This window comes from Nematolebias whitei, chromosome 17 (assembly GCF_014905685.2).
Source record: "Nematolebias whitei isolate Nwh7 chromosome 17, NemWhi1, whole genome shotgun sequence".
NCBI classification, from domain to species: Eukaryota; Metazoa; Chordata; class Actinopteri; order Cyprinodontiformes; family Rivulidae; genus Nematolebias; species Nematolebias whitei.
In genome coordinates this window covers 9,513,638-9,535,643 of record NC_056514.1, presented here as the reverse complement: position 1 = coordinate 9,535,643, position 22,006 = coordinate 9,513,638, and the positions used below count along the sequence as shown (strand labels likewise).

General features: G+C 40.2%; 1 protein-coding gene across 4 annotated transcripts in view; it reads right to left on the bottom strand.

Annotated features, from left to right (window-relative positions):
* mrtfab (myocardin related transcription factor Ab) overlaps window positions 1–22,006 on the bottom strand; it is a 117,438-nt gene that overhangs the window by 77,652 nt on the left and 17,780 nt on the right. Inside the window, exon 1 of one of the 4 annotated variants that reach the window (XM_037690755.1) lies at window positions 1,191–1,396. The exons of the other annotated variants lie outside the window; for them this stretch is intronic. Coding sequence (XP_037546683.1) covers window positions 1,191–1,221 — 31 coding nt within the window. The 5' untranslated portion in view covers window positions 1,222–1,396. Of the gene's footprint in view, window positions 1–1,190; window positions 1,397–22,006 lie in introns of those variants that run through there. 4 annotated transcript variants of the gene reach the window in all.

Genomic DNA, 22,006 nt, shown 5'->3' with positions numbered 1-22,006 from the left:
GTTAGAAATCAAAGAGTTCTTCAAGTTTTCTTTGTCAGGGTGATGAGGACTTTTTGCAAACCTAGGATTTGGGCCATTAATCAGTTCCTGGGCCTGTCAGTTCGTCAGCTCCCTCTAGCAGATTAAGTATTGACGTCTAATCCAGGCCTGTATGGCAGTTCTGTAGACTGTTGTTGAAATACCTACAACAGGCTCTGGTCCTTTCAAGTGGGTCTGACTGCCAGCTTTCGCAAAGTAGTCAGCTCTTTCATTACCATTAATACTATCCATTTAACATTAACACTGTTGTCTCTCCACAGTTGATTTGACTGCTTCGGCACACTCCCAAACCAGTGATTACGTAAAGTGTGGCCCTTGGGGAGCTCTAATACCCGAGTGTGCAGGTTTTTGAGTCAAACATTGCAGCATCTTCTGGCTACACCAACAGTTTTGTTGTGGCTTCGTTAAAGACATATTCACATATAATAATCTGCAGCACATATCTGCTTTCTGCAGACTGTGCTGGTCCAAGCATTTCTAATTTCCAGAGCTTGTTCAAATCTCAGTGATAGTGAACCACTTTGTGATTCTGGAACAGTCGTTCCAACTCAACTGACTTGGTCATTTCCACTTAAATCTGGAGTAGTCTGTAACACCTCTCACCTAACCTCCCCATCCCAATCCATCCCCTCTCTTTTAGATCTCCCTGGAACCAAGCCCATCCCACGTCTGTCTGAAGTCAGACTTCACGTACAAGAGTTAAACTGGCAGGACAGTGGACAGCTGATTCCAGTAAAACCCACGTCCTCATCTTAACTACATCTTTCAACCTGCCACCACCTTGAACTGCTCAGAACCCTAAAATCTTTGTCTTGCAGCCCCACTTGTTTCCTCTGCCCTGGAGACACCAATTTACTTTACAACTGTTGGGGTTTACTCTTGCTTTTTATTCTTTCTATAAAACTCCAGCTGAAATCAACAGCGGCTAATAAAGAGTTTCGACTGAAGCGTTTGATGCATTTCCAAACAGAAAGCTTTAGTTGATACTACTGCAATACATCTAAAAACCATATAAAATTGCAGTTCTTTTCCTTGGAGATTTTAGGAGTTTTAACATGTACACACACAAACACTCTCCAGAGCTATCAGAAAATAAACTCTGAACATTACCCAAAGTCGTGACAGCAGTAGAAAACATACTGAAACTATACCTGACTGGATGACCATGTCCCACTGCACCATGATGAAGGGAATCTTCACCTTCCTCACATGATTAACAATTGATGTTCCACAAACAGCAGCAGCAAACAAATACAGAGATGTCCAGAAAGAGAACGTGTTCTTGGAAAGGCTGCTGTAACTCCACAGGTAGCAGCGCAGCTCCCAATCCTCACAGTCCGAACACTAACTGCAAGTGTGTGCCTGTCCTGGCAGAGGGTGTGTGTATGTGTCTTACTGCTCCTTGGGTAACAAGGTCCACCCATCAGTTCTAGCCACCTTTGTTCTCTCCCAATACTACATACTTCTCTTAAACTCTTCTTTAAAAAAGGTTAACTCATCCTTACCCACAGTTAATTTAGAGACAACTAATGTAAAAGAACAAAAACAAGCTGGTGCCAAGCCTCACCTCCTCCAGCACAACACACCCCCTATTTTCTTGCTATTCATTTTCTCCTGACTTTCATTCTGCTCCCTCTGAGAAGTTATGCAATTCTTCCTCCCCCTAGTAAGCCTCTCATCCTCTTCCTGCTGCTGCTTCTGCAGCCGAGACGTCTACTTTCAGATTTGCTCCTTCACTTTAAACTTTTTTGGATTATTCTCGATCACAACAGCACAACTGCTTTTGTTTGCTACAAAGCAACTCAGATAAACTGGGAAGACAGGAAATGGAAACAGCTTTTTAGACCAGTCTGTTTGCACCGGGCTTACACCGGGCTTTAAAATGAAACATGTCCCCTCTCTATTTACATGCACACATGTTTCACAATAAATCTGTGAGTACTAAGTCATTACTGAGGAATAATCTTGGGGAGTAAGCATATTGCAAAACCAGGTGACAGAGATAAAGTTTTAAAAGGTACCTTTGTTTTTCCCTGTTAAAAATGTAGCAATGCAAAAAAATAACATATGCGTAGTTGAGAAATGACCACTCCTAAACTCAGAAAATATCTTGATGCTAGATTAGCTACAGGAGAGCCTGCATCAACATGTCTGCTTCTGAGTGGTTGAAACAATCAAACACCAGCAGCAGTTGTTTAAATCTGGGCGTGGCGACCTGAGGCTGAGACTGAAAAGTGTCCGAGGAAAACCTGGTCCCGTCAGAAGTCCCTGCACAAAAATGGACCCATACTGGTTGCACTACGTTATACTGCCACCAACATTATTTTATAAAAACACTTATTAATTTGGGATTTTTACTTCTTGTAAATAAGGGCCTGACACACCTTGAAGGGGTTTTCAAGCCTAGAGTTTAAAACAAAAATGTCTTATGTTAAGAAATGAAGAAGTTTTAAGTGTTTGGGTTAAACCTTGTAAATGTACGATCTCATGTGTCGACCTCAATACTTACGGCCTCCAGAGATGAGTTTAGTGATTTGGTGATCAGAGTACGTGTTGAAGGAGAGTCTCTGCTACAACCACACCAAATTTTAGATTAATATATTTAAAGGTGGCAGAGTTCTAGCCATTTTCGTGTTTCCTAAGGACAGTTGGATGTAGCAGCTATTTTCAATTGGGTTTGAACCAAAAGTTAATAATAATAATAATAACAATAATAATAATAATAATAATAATAATAATAATAATAATTTTATTTAAAAAGTGCCTTTCATGACACCCAAGGACACTTTACAGTAAGAACAAAGATCAACAGGAATAAATTACATAATATAAAATACATAAAGAATATAAAATACATACAGAATATAAAATGCATAAAGAATATAAAATACATACAGAATATAAAATGCATAAAGAATATAAAATACATACAGCAAAGTTAAGGATAAGCGAGTCTAAAGAGATGTGTTTTCAGAGCAGTCTTGAATATAGAAAGAGAGGTGGTGTTTCATAAGTCGGGGGTAGAGAGTTCCAGAGATGAGGGGCAGAGCAGGTGAAGGCCCTGCTCCCCATGGTGGAGAGGCGGGCAGAGGGTACATGGAGGTGTAGTGAAGAGGAGGATCTGAGAGAGTGAGAGGGGATGGAGATGTGTAAGAGGTCAGATAGGTATGGAGGAGCAAGGTTGTGGATAGCTTTGAAAGTGAGAAGACAAATTTTGAAGACGATGCGCGATTTAACTGGGAGCCAGTGGAGCTGCTGCAGGACTGGAGTGATGTGGTTATAGGAGGAGGTTTGAGTGATGACACGGGCAGCTGAGTTCTGGACCAATTGCAGCTTCTGGAGAGATTTGTTGGGGAGGCCATAAAGAAGGGAGTTGCAGTAGTCAATCCGAGAAGTCACAAGACTGTAAACAAGGATGGCTGTGGAGCGGGGTGTGAGAGAAGGGAGGAGACGGTTAATATTTTGGAGATGGAAATAGGCAGACCGAGTGACATTGTTGATGTGTGAAGTGAAGGAGAGAGTGGTATTGAGGATGGCACCAAGACTCTTGACCTGAGGTGAGGGGGATAGCAGAGAGTTGTTAAGGGGGATGAGAAGATGTTCTGATTTTGAAATAGAGTTTTTGGTACAGACAAGAATGATTTCTGTTTTGTCACTGTTTAGTTGTAGGAAATTGTTGGAAAACCAGTGATTTAGCTCATTGAGACAGTCGGTGAGGATGGAGGGTGGGTGGGTGGAGTTTGGTTTTGTTGACAAGTAGAGCTGTGTGTCATCAGCATAACAGTGAAAATGGACACCAAATTTACGGAAGATGTGACCTAGAGGAAGGAGGTAAATGATGAAGAGGGGTACGAGGACAGAGCCTTGGGGGACACCCGTGGAGACGGGGGAAGACTGGGAATGAAAGGATTTAAGCTGAATGAATTGAGTGCGGTCAGAGAGATATGATTTGAACCAGTCTAACTGAGTACCTGAGATGCCAATGGAGGTTAGACTGTTGAGGAGGATAGAATGACAGATTGTGTCGAAGGCAGAACTTAGATCCAGTAGAATGAGGATAGACAGAAGAGCAGAGTCAGCAGCAAGAAGAAGGTCATTAGTTATTTTTATTAGAGCTGTTTCGGTGCTATGGTGGGGGCAAAAAACAGATTGAAACTCTTCATAAATGTTATTGTTGGATAGGTGAGAGTGAAGTTGACTAGCAACGGCTTTTTCAAGAACTTTGGAAATAAAGGGCAGATTAGAGATTAGACGAAGATTAATGAAGTTGGTAAAGTCAAGATCTGGTTTCTTGATGATGGGGGTGATGGCCGCAGATTTGAAAGCTGTGGGAACAATGCCAGAGGTTAGGGAGGAGTGGATGATGTTGGTGATGATGGGGAGCAGAGACGGGAGACAGGATTTAACAAGAACTGTGGGAAATGGATCGAGCTGACAGGATGAGGACTTAGACTTGCTGATAATGTCAGCAATGTCATCAGCAGAGGGGAGGGAGAAGACAGAGAAAGGGAGGGAGGGAGGGAGGGGGGAGTTCAACATAGATGCTGGGGGCGGCATTAGGTCCAAGGTGTTTATGAATTGAAAGAATCTTTTCATTGAAATAAGACATCAGAGTTGCAAAATTCTGTGGAAACTATGTGAGAGGGTAATGAGTTAGGAGATGAGACTGAACGGTTAAAGAGAGAGAACAAAGTTTTTGAATTGCCAACATTGGAACTGATGTCAGAAAAGTAGCTGGATTTGGCTTGAGAAATACTGTCCTTATACTGGATGACGTGGTTCGCATAGAGTTCCTTGTGAATTGAGAGACCAGATTTCTTATAGAGTCGCTCCAACCTCTGACCTTTGGATTTCAGAGAACGGAGTTCTGGAGTGAACCAGGGTGCAGAGTTGGAGAAGGAGACAGGGGGTTCCGGTTCCGGTTTCAACCGAATGGCAGCATAAGAAGAGCACTCCTCAAAGGTTTTAATAAAACTCCTGCAACCTATTCTAACTACTCACAGACCTTACTGCAAGATAGCAAGCGCAGGACAGGATGGAAACAAGAGAAAGAAGCAAGAAAAATGCTCCAGACACGTCTGACAGTGATGACGAACCGCAGCACATGGATAGCTATGCTAACACTAAAGACGGGCCCGGGAAATCAAAAGGTAACGAAAATCCAAAGTTAATCTCGAAATTATCCTTCGTGAAATACAAGAATTTAGACTAGAAAACAAACAACACCTAAATGTTTTAAGAAAGGACATTAACAAAGCGAACCAACGAATTAAGGAAGCCGAAGAGCGCATTGTGGCTGCAGAAGCGAAGCTAGACACGGTCGAGCTAGCAGTGAGAAACATGATAAAAACAATGATTCAAAACGAAGACAAGCTGGCTGACCAAGAAGCAAGAGCAAGGAGAAAGAATATACAGATTTTCAATGTACTGGAGAACATAGAACAAGGCAAATGGATGATTGAATATGTAGAAAAACTCCTTCAAGAGAAACTGAGCCTTCCTGACTCCTACGAACTCAGCATAGAAAGGGCGCATAGAGCTCTAGCGCCGAAACCAACGGGAGCAGCAAAGCCAAGATCCATCGTAGTACAATTCCTGCGGTACCGTACAAAGGAGGAAATACTGAGAAAAGCATGGGAGAAGAAGGAAATCTACGTCAACAACCAGAGGATATACTTCGACCATGACTACCCTACCGCAATTTTAAATTGCCACAAAGAAAACAACAAAGCAAAATGGGTGCTGAGGGAGAAGATCCGTTTCCAGACTCCATACCCAGCAAAGCTCCGCATCTTCTACAAGGATGAAACACGCCTATTCCAAACTGCCCACAAAGCTACAAAGAACATGAATGACCGCGGATTTGCAGTCCAGGTGATCCCACCGCGTCAAGACCTGATGAAGCTGCTGGAGGGGGAACCATGGCGCATCGCCGGGAGAGAAAGGAGTGTCCAGCGGGAGCAGCCCACCGGACAAGCTGGCGCTATATCCAGATTGCAGGCTTTCAGAAGACAGCCCCCAGAATGAAAAAGCAACGAAAACACCTTTGAGTAAACATATTCTCTGTTTCCTCACATTTCAGCAGTTATCAGGAGGACCAGGACCTTTAAAAGGTATGGACACTTATTCTAGGTTGTCATGGAGGGCCCTTCCTCTATTACCATCTGTTAAGGACTTCCTTCCAAGTTCTGACCCCAACCCAGGTCAGGTAAAGGACAGTCCACATTTACATTGGAACCCCAGGACTCATTTTCAGATGTGTTCTGTATTTGTTCTTCACAGTTCTTGTGACATGTTAAGTTTACCCAGAGAGCTTAGTAACAAAAATGTTATTAAAACTACTTATTACTCAAGAAAATGTTATCTGAAAGGTTAAAAGTGGCATCCTTTAATGTTAATGGCATATTAAATCCAATTAAACGAACACGGATACTGACAAAAATGAAGAGGGAAAAGATAGACATAATTTACCTACAAGAAACGCATATAAATGAGATAGAGCATCAAAAACTAACCAAATATGGATACACTAAATCATACTACTCCTCATACAAGGGAAAACATAAAAGAGGGGTGGCAATATTGATGTCAAGTAAAGTGATTTTTGAACATAGTTTTGAAATCAAAGATGAAGAGGGCCGATATATATTAGTCAGAGGAAATATAAATGGAGAGACTGGGCAGCACGTCTAATCCCCAAAATGTCCCCCGGGCGCTTTCAATAGCTGCCCACTGCACCACCTGGTGGTGGATGGGTTAAATGCAGAGACTAATTTCGCCATTGTATGGAAACATACAGTGCTGACATTGTGATGACATTATTATTATTATTATATACTTTACTCAATGTTTACGCCCCACCTGGAAGTGATGTCTTGTTTTTTATTAACATAATAGACCTGATTGTAAATAACTCAGAGGGAACGCTTATCTGCGGGGGAGACTTTAATACTCACCTTCAGCCATCCTTAGATAGCTCTAGACAGAAAGCTAACAGTAAAACAATCAATAAAAAATTCAGCAACCTAATGCAAAACATCGGACTAATAGACATTTGGAGGGAAATGAATCCAAGGACCAGGCAGTATACCCACTTCTCTAACCCCTACTTGGTATATACAAGGCTAGATTATTTCTTTATTTTTAATAAAGACAGACCTAAAGTTACTGAAGCGGAGATAGGAACAATAGACACAAGTGATCATGCCCCTATATATTTGACAATGGCTTTGGATGAAAAACAAAGAAACACATTATGGACATGCTGGTGAAGATTCTCAGTCATTCAGGACTCTTTTGAGGACCAAAATGTGCACATTTTGGACCGAGAACACAGATGGTTTGAGAGGGGGGTGAAGGAGGCAATTTATGTAAAAAGAGAAAAGCCGTCTCTTAACAGAGGAGGAGGCCTCAGATTTCCACTTTAAAAAACCTATAATTCAACTTTAAAACAGATTCCCATCCGGTTTTCACATCTGATGTGAACAGAGGGGCCTCGTCTGTGAATTAGAGGAACAAAAGACTCTTACTGTTAATGTTGCTTAGGTGTGAATTGCCAATCTACATATGTGTGTGTGTCTTATCTCACTCAGCCTTATAACCTGAATCTCTTACTCTCTGCTCTTTGAATTGAGAAAGCTCTTCGGATGAGGAGCGAAACGTCTTCTGTTACAAATAAAGTCCAGTTGTTTTTGTATTGAACGCTTTTTGAATACATTATGGACATTTAATGTCAGCCTTCTAAATGATACACAAATTAAAAAGAAAATATCATAAGAAATATCAAGATACATTAATGAGAATGATAATGGTGAAACTTCTCCACCTATCCTCTGGGACGCAGCCAAAGCTGTACTACGGGGGAAGATTATAGCCATAGCATCAATTAAAAGGAAACAAAGACTGAAAAAACTGCAAGAGCTGCAAGAAGGACTAAAAGAGCTTGAAAATAGACATGCTCAAAACAAAAGCCAATCAACATTACAAGAGATTAGAAAGATAAGAAATTACATTAATTTGACTACCCAAAAAACAATAAAAAAGATGTTTTTCACAAAACATAGGTACTATGAGAGCGGTGCAAAATTTACCAAAATACTAGCCTGGAAACTTAGGAAACAACAAGCAGATAGGACAATTTTTAAAATTCGAGACAATCATAGTAATACAATAAAGACTAAACAGGAAGATATACTATCCACCTTTGAATCATTTTACAAAAAACTATTTTCTAAAATAACGAGGGCTGAAGAAAAGGATATTGATTTATTTCTAGACACACTTGATCTCCCACATATGACCAAGGAGGAAAACAACAAACTCAGTGTTGAAATAACCAAAACCGAAATACAAAATGCAATTAAGAATCTAAAGAATAACAAATCACCAGGGAATGACGGTTTCAGCTCCGAATGGTATAAAACTTTTAAAGAGGACCTCACTCCGCTACTTTTAAAAACTTTCAACTGGGCACTCAAAAAGACACAGATCCCCCCAAGCTGGAAAGAAGCCATTATATCACTTATACCTAAAGAGCAAAGGACAGATTAGAGTGCGGGTCATACAGACCAATATCAATACTCAATGTGGACCATCGCATCTACACCTCAATAATGTCTAAAAGGATGGAGAATATTATATCAAATCTGATAAATAATGATCAAACAGGATTCATTAACAAAAGACAAACCCAGGATAATATTAGACGTACCCTGCACGTAATGAGTTACATACAAAAACATAAAGAAAAGGCAATGATTATCAGTCTAGATGCTGAAAAGGCTTTTGACTCAGTTGATTGGTCCTACCTGTTTAAAGTGCTAAAGTAGTTTCAAATAAGTGACCTAATAATATCTAATATCAAGGAGCTCTATAATAATCCAACCTCTAAAATAAGGATAAACGGTTACTTAACAGAATCACTTAGACTGGAGAAAGGAGTAAGACAGGGGTGTGCTTGGTCCCCTCTACTTTTTGCCCTGTATCTGGAGCCACTAGTCCAACATATCAGACAAACAAAAACAATCAGAGGTAATACAATTGATAGAAAAGAACACAAAATTGCATGTTATGCAGACGATATAATTTTGTTTTTAGCGGACCCAGAAAACTCAATACCAGAACTAATGCACAGTCTGGAAACAACAGGCCTTCTATCTGGCTACAAATTAAATATTGAAAAAACAGAAACTATTTCCTACTGGTACCCACCCAAAGATTTTAAAAAGAAATTCCCTCTTAAATGGAACACCAAATCCTTTAGATATCTAGGAGTAATACTTCATAAAGATGTTGATGAAATAAGGGACATAAACTACAGTCGACTTTATTCAGCCGTTAAAAAAGACCTGGAAAAATGGAATCTCATTCCCCACTTAAGCTTAACTGCAAGAATAGAAACCATAAAGATGAATGCAATTTCAAGATTTCTTTACCTTTTCCAAACTCTACCAATAACTATCCCAAACCATTATTTTAATGATTGGGACAAAGATATATCCAGATTTATATGGAACGGAAAGAGACCTCACATTCTATACAAAACATTACAATTATCAAAGGATAAAGGAGGATGGGGCCTCCCCAGCCTCAAAAACTATTTCATCTCCGCTCAAATTCGAACTCTACTTTATTGGTGTGATCCAAATTATGAAGCAAAGTGGAAGGAGATAGAAAGCAGTTTGTTCTCAGATGTCCCATTGCAAGCGATAATAGCAGACACTAAACGGCTTGATTTGATAGACGAACTGGAAAATAAATGGGTTAAATCAACACTAACAACATGGAGAGAATTTGTAAAAACAAACAAACTAAACAAAGAAATTAAGGTATTAAACTGGTTAGCATATGACAAAAGCTTTCTACCAAATAGCACCGACCCCAGATTCAAAACCTGGATCACAAAAAGGTATAAAAGTAATTTTCCAGATTTTGAAAGATAATAAAATGGAAAGCTTCAACACATTACAAGAAAATTATAATTTGGAAAAAGACGATTTTTATAGATATCTACAAATAAGAAGTTACTATAACCAGGAAATCAAACAAAACACAGATCAATGCAACCCATTGATTGAACTAATAACAAAGTCTTAAAATCAAAATTGTCAGATGGATTAATTTCAAAAATATATAAGATTATATCAAACTTTAATACACTCTCAACGCGGTATATTAAAAATAAATGGGAAAAGGAATCAGGTCTTGTTATAACTAATGAACAATGGGAACAAATATGTGTATCCCAATGGAGGTGCACAAAATCTCACCTTTGGAAATAATTTAGTTGGAAATGTATGACTCGTTATTTTATCACCCCACGTCAAAGCGCCCATTTCTCACAAGGAAATAGTCAATGCTGGAGAAACTGTGGTTGTCAGAATGCCCATCATTATCATGTTTTCTGGGATTGTTATGCTCTCCAAAGATACTGGGCCGCTTTAAATTCCGCATTTAACCACATTTTTCAAATCAACATTCCATAGAACTTCAAAACCATGTTTTTAGGATGCAAAACCCCCAAAATGCAATCAGTTGACAGATACCTATGGAATATACTTGTAGCGGCTGGAAAAAAGGCAATTACAAAAAATGGATGGTACAGAAAGAACCTACTGCTAGAGAATGGGCTCAAATAGTGGCAGATATTTACAAAATGGAAAAAATAACCTTCACAGTTAATTTTAAAACACTTATTTTTTAAACATTGGAATAAATGGGAAAAAAATCTCAAAATATATATGCCAGAAATAATCTAAGGTTTTTATTTTTATTTTTTTATTTTATTTATTTTTATTTTTTATTTATTTATTTTTTTGAGAGAAACAGATAATTTGATATGAAAGGATGCCACCTGACTTCAGTTTGTACTTTATAAACAAAATTCATTGATTCAATGTAAAGTTTTTGTGGATTTACAGTCTCGTAACTGACACACCTGTTATAGCTACACTCTCTGACCCTGTTAGTTTGTTCTTAATTTTTTCTTTCTATGTTCCCACAAACAAAACCTGGATAGACATAAGGAAATGATCTTGAGTAAAGCCACATGGACTTGAAAATGAACCATGCGTATTTGTCATAGCTTTGGTTAAGCTATACCAACAAATTTTGTCTATGAGGTGAGCTATGCGAAATGTTGATGTCAATATCTGAACAAAAAAAAAGGAGAAGGAGACAGACCGGGTTTTCAGAGGAGCGACAGAGTTAAGGATATTGGTGAGGCTGTTATTGTAGAATGTGACAAGGTCATCTGGGTTAAAAGAATTGAAGGTGAAGATGGTATTATTAATACGAGACAAAATAATGTCATGCTTAATATTCTTAATATTACGGAAGGAAAGAGTGCGTTGAGGTTTCTCTGAAGAAAATTTAAGATTGACACTGAATGAAATCATGAGGTGATCAGTAAATGGAAGTTCATCAGAAAAACAGTTAAGAGGAGAGAGTCCAGAGCAGCATAATAAGTCCAAAGTGTGGCCCTTTATGTGGGTTGGAAAGTTAATGAGCTGCTGGGAGCCACAGCTGTCAAGGCAAGATGTGAAGTCTCTGGTGAGGGGGTTGTTGTCTTCATCCATATGAATGGTGAAGTCTCCAAGCAGAATAATGTTGGGTGAAAGAGCTGAGAGATGGGCGATTAGAGCAGCAAAGTCATTTATAAAAGAGTTGTTGATTTTGGGCAGACGGTAGAAAGTGGCAACAATGGTGGGGGTAGGGCCGGAGAGTAGACACAGTGTGCTCAAAGGAGGGAGAGGGAGGTGTGTGAACCGGCGTGACCTTCCAGTTCTCGCGGTGAATTATCGCGAGACCTCCTCCGCGGCCGGACTCGTGGGATTTGGCGATGTAAACAAACCCTGGTGGGGTAGATTCATTCAGATGGAAAAATTAATTTTGTTGTTGCCACGTTTCTGTTAGACAAATAAAATCTAGCTTACGGTCGGATATTAGGTCTTGAATAAGCTGACCTTTGCCAGTGAGTGAGCGAACGTTCAGAAGGCCAAACTTTATGGAGGAGGAGTTGGTAGCGACTGGAGCATTAGCCGACCAAGCTAGGCTAGCTAACATACTATTACTGTTAGCGGCCCGAGTATTGCGGCATGTAGAATGGTGAGAGTCAGACCAGATGGAGTTATGGGGTTAGACTTGTCAGCGTGGAGTCTATGGCGGGAGCCACGGTGAATGTATCTCTGGCGAGGATGGAAGGCAATGTCCTGAAGAGAGAGCACAGGTGGCACGGCTGGTAGGAAACGAAGGTGAAGGAGTTCGACCGCTGAGTAATGGAGAAGACCAGACGCCGGGTGGTGGTGGATGAGCAGCTGGAGAGTCCAAAGCAGAGCAGGCAGCAGGTAAATCCTAATGAACCGTATGGCTGATATTGAGACGGATCATAAACTTGGTGTAGTGGAAAAGGCAGGAAGGACTGAATAAAACAGAAAAAAGCAAAAAAGCACGACGAGCAGCGGCAGCCAGGATGCGCCAGCGTTTGCTCACTGGAAGGAAGTGAGTAATGAGTGAAGTGCGTAATCACTGGAAGGTGTAAAAAAATGATTACTTCCAGAGAGTTTCATTAAAATCCATTCAGTGGTTTATGAAATTTCACTAACAGACAAACATACACACACACAATCACACAGAAAAAAACATGACCACCATTTCAGTGGTGGACAAATATAACCTTTAGACAAAAGAAACTTTTAACTCTTCATCTTTCGGCTGTTCCCTCATCAGGATTCTCCACAGTGAGTCATCCTCCATCTCGTTCTGTCGTCTGAATCTTCTGTCCTCACAACAACTCTCTACATGTCTTCTCTAACTGCATCTTCTTTGGCCTGCCTCTTTGTCTTTGTCCTGGCAGCTGCATTTCTAACATCCTTCTACCACTATCTATCTTTTCAACAACAGGTGGCAGGTGGTGATTGCACCACCTACTCAAGTGTCTGGCACCGCCTACTCTAACAACCACCCCACCCCCGGGTTGGAGCCAATTCACGTGCCGGCGCGTGAGTCACATGACCGATTTCAACCTCTCTAGCGGGAAAGACAGCCTCTCAGATTCTCCATTTTAATTTGTCAAAAGTACAAACTTTAAACTACACATCAGTTTTATATTGTGTTAATATGTCAATTAAAACTAGCATAATGATAAATAATCCTTGCCACGTCTTTTTCCAAAAACCACTGTCATATTTGAAGCGCGTTAGGGCACGAGGCTGCGGCAAAGATAGGCAGTCTTGGGGAGAAAACACACCCATCACCTTTCACTGTCACCTCCCACCACCGCGGAACAGATAAACAACCTCCCTCCTCCTTTCTAACGGAGGCTCCAAGTTATTTGTCAAGCGCCAAAAAATCAGCATGAAGAAGAAATACGCAGAAATTGAATGGAGTTTGACGCTATTAAAACAGTGAGAGCGGGAGTGAGTCATGAGGTTTGAGAGATTAGTGATTTTTATTAGCATGTTTTGGGTTTTATGGTTAGGGTGTAGTTTAGTGTTTAGTTGAGTTGTGTATGAGTCAAAACAATGAGATGTTTTTTGAATGTGAGGAGGCCAGAGCTGAGGACCAAGAGGAGGATGGAACCACCGCTTCAGAACCTCTCAGACAGAGGAGATTACCATGAAGGAGAAAAACAGTCCGAGTCAGACAGTGAGGACCTTGGTGATGAAGAAGGTGATCAGGGCTTGTTTTAGAAGAGGAAGAGTGGACTGAGCCCCACTAGGAGGTCTAACTCTGAGCAGAGGAGGGGGTCCAGAACCCTCTGACTGGGCCCATAGAACCAAGCATCAGATCTGAGCTCTGGAGAACAGAGAAGGATGAGGATGTTGACCCAGAGGGGGTACTAGTGGAGGAAAATACAACTTTTTTAAATTACAGTAAAAAAAAAAAAAAAATAGTTAATTAAAAAAACGGTAGTGTAGTTTTTAAACAAAACAAAAAAAAAACCTTAAAGTAGTAAAATAAAATGAAAATAATATTAGATGTGTTTATTTCGGGCTGAAATAGCTCTACAAGACTGAGTACTGGTAGTAGGTTTTTTGTTGTTGTTGTTGCTGTTATTGTTTGTTTTGTTCAGGGGGCTTTTTTGTGGAGAAAATGTTTAAAACTAATATTTTTAAGCAGTGAAATGAGGTGGTTAATTTCCCCCCTGAGGAACATGACTAGTTATAAAGTTAAAGGTTAAAATTATTCAGATGTTCACAATATGATGCTTAAAATGTGGCTCAGATTTCATGATCTTGTTTGTAGTTACAGAAAACAAAGTGATGTTTTTGAGCTGGAACTGCTGCAAGATAAAGAATAAAGATCAATTCACTGTGAAATAATTCTTTATTAGGTTCATGAAAATGCATGTTAACTCGCTTCTCTTAACTCTCTTAACTTCTCTTTTCACATGCATACCCATCTCTGAAGCAGTAGAAACCGTCAGAAAACAACTTTTACAAGACAAGGACTTAATCAACAGGACCAACTTCACCCCAGACCAGATCTGCACCCTGTTGGATCTCTGCCTCTCCACCACTTATTTCAAGTTCAATGACAGTTTTTACAGACAGAAGCACGGCTGTGCCATGGGATCTCCAGTGTCACCCATTGTTGCCAATCTCTACACGGAGGAAGTGGAACAGAGAGCCCTAAACTCCTATAAGGGAACAACGCCAAGCCATTGGTTCCGTTATGTGGATGACACCTGGGTCAAAATCCAAGCTAAGGAAATAGAAGCGTTCACCAGACACATTAACTCTGTTGATAACAACATCAAGTTCACCAGAGAGGATGCAAACGACAACAAACTGCCTTTTTTGGACTGTTTGGTTCAGATGGAGAGAGAGGACAGCCTCAACATTGAAGTTTACAGAAAACCAACCCACACAGACCAGTATCTTCTGTTTGACTCCCACCATCCACTGGAACACAAACTCTCTGTCATCAGAACTTTACAACATCGGGCCGAATGCGTCCCCACGAAGACAGAAGGGAAGGAAAAGGAACAGAAACACATTCAAGAAGCTCTTCAAACATGTGGATATCCTAACTGGGCTTTTGTCAAGTCAGTGAGGAAATCTACAAAACACACCAATAAACTGAAAAAGGAGAACAGCAGACGTAAAAACATTGTCATCCCTTATGTTGCTGGAGTATCAGAGAAATTCAGAAGGATTTCCAACAAACACAAGATCCCAGTACATTTCAAACCCAGCAGGACTCTCAGACAGAGGCTGGTCCACCCTAAAGACAAAACACCCATACACAAACAGAGTGGTGTAGTGTATGCGGTCCAGTGCAGCAAGGACTGTCCAGACCTCTACATTGGAGAAACTAAACAGCCTCTTCACAGACTCATGGCTCAACACAGGAGAGCCAGCTCCACAGGACAAGACTCAGCTGTTCATCTCCACCTCACAGATAAGGGACACTCTTTTGAGGACCAAAATGTGCACATTTTGGACCAAGAACACAGATGGTTTGAGAGGGGGGTGAAGGAAGCAATTTATGTAAAAAGAGAAAAGCTGTCTTTTAACAGAGGAGGACTCAGATTTCCACTTTCAAAAACCTATAATGCAACTTTAAAACAGATTCCTAGCCGGTTTTCACACCTGATGGAAACAGAGGGGCCTCGTCTGTGAATTAGAGGAACAAAAGACTCTTACTGTTAATGTGTTTTGGTGTGAATTGCCAATCTACATATGTGTGTGTGTCTTATCTCACTCAACCTTATAACCTGAATCTCTCACTCTCTGCTCTTTGAATTGAGAAAGCTCCTCGGATGAGGAGCGAAACCTCTTCTGTTACAAATAAAGTCCAGTTGTTTTTGTATTGAACGTTTTTTGAATTCATCATGTCCTGGATGACTGATAATCTTCACCAGCATAATGTTAATTCGCTCTACAAACTGATTGACAGCTGCTGCTGATTATGACCTCAATTATTTTCAAGCCTGTGATGCTGGTCATGAAACATTTTCCGTGTTCACCAATATTTTCACTGCACAGAACATCTATGTGTTGATGTTGAGAAATGACTCCAGCCTCCTACTCAAAACGTTATTGAGAAGGCTGCACTATACCCACTGTCCCTCCTCTGGACATGTCTAAACCACTGTCCCTCCTCTGGATGTGACTAAACCACTGTCCCTCCTCTGGATATGTCCAAACCACTGTCTCTCCTCTGGACATGTCCAAACCATCTCAGTCTAGTCTCTCTAACTTTATCTCCCAGTTGTTCAATCTGTGCTGTACCTTTGATGATCTCATTCCTAATTTTATCCATCCTTGTCACTCTCAATGAGAATCTTAATCCTCTGCTCTGACACTTCCACATCTGTCTCCTGTCTTTGTGTCAATTCTGCTGTCTCCAGACCATACAATATAGCTAGTCTCACCACTGTCTTGTAAACTTTTCCTTTGACCTTTGCCGACACCCTGTTGTCACAAATCACTCCTGAATTTTTTCTCCATCCTGCCTGGACTCTCTTCTTCACTTCTTTACCACACTCCTTGTTCCTGGACAGTGGATCCCAAGTACTTGAAGTCCTGCACCTTTGTGACCTCTGCTCCTTGTAACTTCACTGTTCCAACGGCCTCCCTCTCACTCACTCACTCACTCACTCACGCACGCACGCACGCACGCACGCACGCACGCACGCACACACACACACGTTCAACTTTCACTCCTCTCATTTCAAGTGCATACCTTTACCTCTCCCAAGTTCTCTTCCACCTATTCCCTGTTCTCACCACAGATCACAATGTCATCTGCAAAGTCCATGGGGATTCCTGTCTGACCTCATCTGTTAGTTGGTCCATCACCAAAGTAAACAAGAAAGGGCTCAGAGCTGATCCTTGATGCACTCCCACCTCCACCTTGAAGCTATCCATCATTCCTACAGAATATCTCACCACTGTCCTGCTGTCCTCATACATGTCCTGTACCAATCGAACATCCTTCTCTGCCACTCCAGATTTCCTCATGCAACACCACACCTCCTCTCTTGGCACCCTGTCACATGCATTGAATACACTGAATAAGTGAGTCAAAAACCTCACTGCAAATGTCCTAAACATTTCCATACTTCCACTGGTATGTCATCAGGTCCAGCTGCCTTCCAATTCTTCATCTTCGTTAAAAGCTTTCAGAACTTCTAACAATTATTAGAAGTTCTTAGAAGACGGATTCTTCTTCACTGAAATGTTTCGTCTTTAATACAAAAGAAGAAGGTCTTTTGGATTAAAGACGAAACATTTCAACAAAGAAGAATCCGCCCAGAGGACCTGACTCAACCTTGTTAGATTTATCTACATGGATTATTGAGCATGCATCACGACTTTCAGAACTTCATTCACATCATCTTTCCCACTTCCAAATCCACCAGTTTCTACTCTTCTTTCCCTTCCATTCTCTTCATTCAATAGCTCTTCAAAGCACTACTTCCATGTTCCATGAACATTACCATTCCAATCTTTAACAAGCCTAACCTACTGCACATTTCCAGCCTGATTCCTCTGTCCTACAAGTCAAGATAAGACCTTATTTCTCTCCTTAGTGTCCAGTCTCCCATACAACTCATCATAAATCTTGTTTTGCCTTTGCCAACTCCCTCTTTGCCCTATGCTGCAGCTCCTTATACCAAACTAGGCAAAAGGGCCTTCTCCTACTCCGCTCCTGTATCCTGGAACACCTTTTTCGTTCATTTTCATTCAATCTTTAGACATTTAAGCCTCAGGGACTCATTTACAAGAGAGACTTGATTTTAACAAAGGGTGACGATGATAGTGGACACCAAAGACAACAATAGACAATCAAAAAGGATGCGTACAAATTGTTTTTTTTCTTGTTTTTGTTTTTTAACAAAAAGATCTGAAGCTCTCAACCTTGATCTCTCTAAGTGGCTTCAAACATCTGCTAAGTTCATGGCAAAAACCATTGCAGACATGTTCCTGTTTTTAGTATTTTGTATTGCTTTATAATGCAGCCGTTTTTTTGTTTGTTTGTTTGTTTTTTTATATAATTTATTCCATTTACTTTTCATCTTATATCCTTTATGATTGTCCACTGTTGTCATATGCCTTCGTTTAAAACAGGTCTCTTGCAAATGAGTCGTCGAATGAGACCAACCTGTAGAAATAAAGGTTGAATTGAATTGAATCCTCTCTTCAGTCCCCTCACTGTCCCATTTCATTTTGGTAAACCTCTTCTGGATAACTTCCTGCACTTTACTATTCCACCACATTGTTTTCCTATCTTTTTTCTTTCCAGATGACACACAAAGTGCCTTCCTACCTGTCTCTCTAATTACTGTTGCTGTAGTAGTCCAGTCATCTGGAAGCTCTTACCACCCAGAGTCTTTAACAGCTCCTCTCTGAACTCCTCACAACATTCCTTCTTTCTCAACTTCCACTATTTGGTCTTCTTTTATGACTTTACTGTTTTCCTCTTCTTACAAAAGTCATTCTACAGTACACACAACCACCCAATGCTGTCTGGTCATGCTTTTTCCTGCCATAAACTTATAATACCTGAACACCTTCAGGCTACCCTTTCTACTAGGGATGGGGCCGATCCGATCCAGTATCGGTATCGGCCTCCGATACCAGCAAAATTTACGTATCGGATTTTCCAATCCACCTGCCGATATTTCCGATCCATGCATGTCTGTGGTTGCGCTGCATGTTGGCTTCCAACTATGGACTGGATTTCCTGAACGGCGGCGTGTCTCATGAGCCTAGAGTAATAAGACCCGCCTCACATTCAGGAAATCTTGTTCATAGTTTGCAGCCAGCTAAAACGTGAGGAAAGTTAGCAGCACTGTGGCTAACAGCTAACAAACTTTTCATCTAAACATGCACCCTGTGCGGAAGTATTTTACACTAAACACCACAAAACAAGACAGAAACGTGCAATGTCTGCAGAGCCATAGCGCCAAATTAAATCGCGGTAAAGTTAATTTTATGAAGGACATTCGAGCTCCGTGGCTTCAGCGGGGCACTGCTCTTTGCTCAACCCAAAACAAGCGACTCGACACTGGCCAGCCGCGTCCAATCTACCCCGCTCAGTCTGCACGTCTCTGAGGAGGGACAGACTGAGCGCAGCTGCCCCAAATCAGGCTGCCTGCTTCGGATTGAACAAAAAGAAAACACAGCTGAAGCCACGGAGCTCAAATGTTTACAGAGAAGTTGCTAAACTTCATCATAATTAATGACCAACCACTATCAGTTGTAGAAAACGAAGGATTTCACAGCTTGATACTTGCAGCCAAGATATAGTTTACCCTCAAGGAGATATTTATCAATACAACAGTAGACAATCATAAAAAACATATGATTTGAAAATTATATTAAAAACATAAACAGCTACATTATAAAGTGATGTAAAATACTAAAAACAGGAACATGTCTGTTGGTTTATGCCATGAACTTAGCAGATGTTTAAAGTCATTTAACATTTTATTTAATTTTATTCATTTATTCATTCATTTAAATGAAACAAAATTTAAAAAAAAATCATCAAAAAGAAAATATTGAATGAAAAGAGTGCAGGAAGAAGAAAAAATTCTTATATCTGCCCCTTATAAAATATAAAACAACTTTAAACAATCACTTAAATTAATCACTTTAATAACCACTTTAAAGCTAGGAATAAAAAGAAACATGTTTTGTGTTAGCAGAATTTAATTCTAACTTTAAAACTTATCCAACATTAATACAACTTACCTCAAGTTGCCTTTTTGGACATGCATGCATATTTTTGTACAAATTGTACATGAGAGCAGATTATTACAGCCTCATATAAAATCAATGATGATCATGATATCGGAACTGGATCGGTATCGGCCGATACTCAGATCTAGGTATCGGGATCGGAAGTAAAAAAAGTGGACCGGTGCATCCCTACTTTCTACACAGCCTGCCTGCATACTCCTGCCTCCACACTTATAAGTCACTCTGTGTTCTGCTCTTGTTTGGAAATAAGTGTTGACTACAGCAATTTCCATCGTCTTAGCTAAAACCACCACCATCTGTCCTTACCGGTTCCTTTCCTTAACACCAAACCTACCCATCACTTCGTTACCTCCTCTTTTTCCTTCACCAACATGTCCATTCAGGTCTGCTCTGATCACCACTCTCTCCTCCCTGAGAATACTTTATCACTTCGTCTAGATCTGTCCAGAATGTATCTTTTTCCTATACCTCTCACATTCAATTTACTGAGCATAACCACTAACAAAATTCAACGTTAGACCTCCTACATCCATCTTCAGACACATCACCCTATTTGACACCCATTCGCCTCTGCTTCATTCCTTGCTAACTCTTTCTTGAGGACCACTCTTACTCCATCTCTATTCCTATCTACACTATGGTAAATCAGCATAAACCCTGCCCCAAGTTTTGCTGTCCATCCACTTGGCCTTTTCCACACATAAAACGTCTACCTTCTTTCTCTGCATCATGTCAGCCAACTCTCTACCATTACCTGTCGTTCCTACATTTAGAGTTGCTACCTCAGTCCCACAAACTTGACTTTCCTCTTCTCCCTCTTTTTCTAGGCACATTTCCCTTCTTGTGGTTTTCGGCACAAGATATACAATGGCTTGTGCTCCCTAATGGCTGATTTATGAACTTCAATAATAAAACAAAACAACTATTGGTTACTGAATTTATTTGGTAATTCCATCCATCCATCTATCCAATATATTTTACATTATCACTTGCTTGGTCCTTTCCAGTTCTCGAGGGTTGCTGGTGACCATGTCTAGCAGCCATTGCGCAAGAGGTGGGGTCCACACTAGACATGTCACGAAACCAATCGCAGGGCCACAAAAAAACAAACAAGACAAACAATCACTCTCACTCACAGCTAGGGGCAATTTGTGTAGAAAAAGTCCTAGAGTTCAGGTTCCAACAACAAAACAGGTCAACAGTCTATTGAGTCCACTGAGCAAACACATTAATCTACTGTAGCAGGAGGTCAGCAAAGAGGAACAAGCCAATTAAATGTGCAGTCTTCTTCATTTCCTTCTGTCTAAACACTTCAAAGAATACAATCTTCTACATACACACAGATCCATCTAGACTTACAAATTATTCATCCCACTTGGTAGTCTATCCATTTTGTTGCCATATAACTAGGGCTGCAACTAACGATTATTTCAATAATCGATTCATCGGCCAATTATTTTTTCGATTAATCGATGAATCGGGGGAAAAAAAAACGTTTTAATTTCCACCCCTTTATTCCAAAATTGAACATTTGACTGACATAGCAATTCGCACAAAAAACAGGTTGCTATTTGACTATTCTGCTAGTAAAATATTGAATAATAAAAAATAAACGTCAAATAGCTTAAAAAATAAATGTACACAAAAATATATACAAATGTACCTTTATACCTGCACAATATGTAGCTACTTTGTAAAATGTGTCCTTCAGGGAAGAGTGTAACCTGTATTAAAAGTGTGGAATATTGTAACCTGGATTAAAAGTGTGGATTATAATAACCTGGATTAAAAGTGTGGATCATTGTAGTGAAGCCTTCGTCTTCAACCATCGACAGAGGCCTCATGTCAGTGATGATCATTTAAGGATGTTATCAGTGAAGACAGCTGCTGCTGCTGTGGTGTCCATGATGTCTGTCCATCATGAAGGCCGTCATTGTTTGGTGTCGTTTTCTGGAATGAGACAGTAAATATTTATTATAGCATAATTTACAGCAACTCAAGAAATGCCTTGTTTCACTTACAGTGTTAGGTTCAGGCAAAAGTAGCTAAAAGAGCAATTAAACACACACACACAAACATATATATAAAATACTTAATTACACACATTTGAGTAGATGTAATAAATTACTTTAATTCCTGTTTAAATGCAATTCATCCTGCCATACCTGCAGTGTCTTCATACTTTGCCAGCAAATTAAAAGTTGAAGCTTAATCATTAAATTATTATCTTTGTGTTAGATTTATTCATAAAT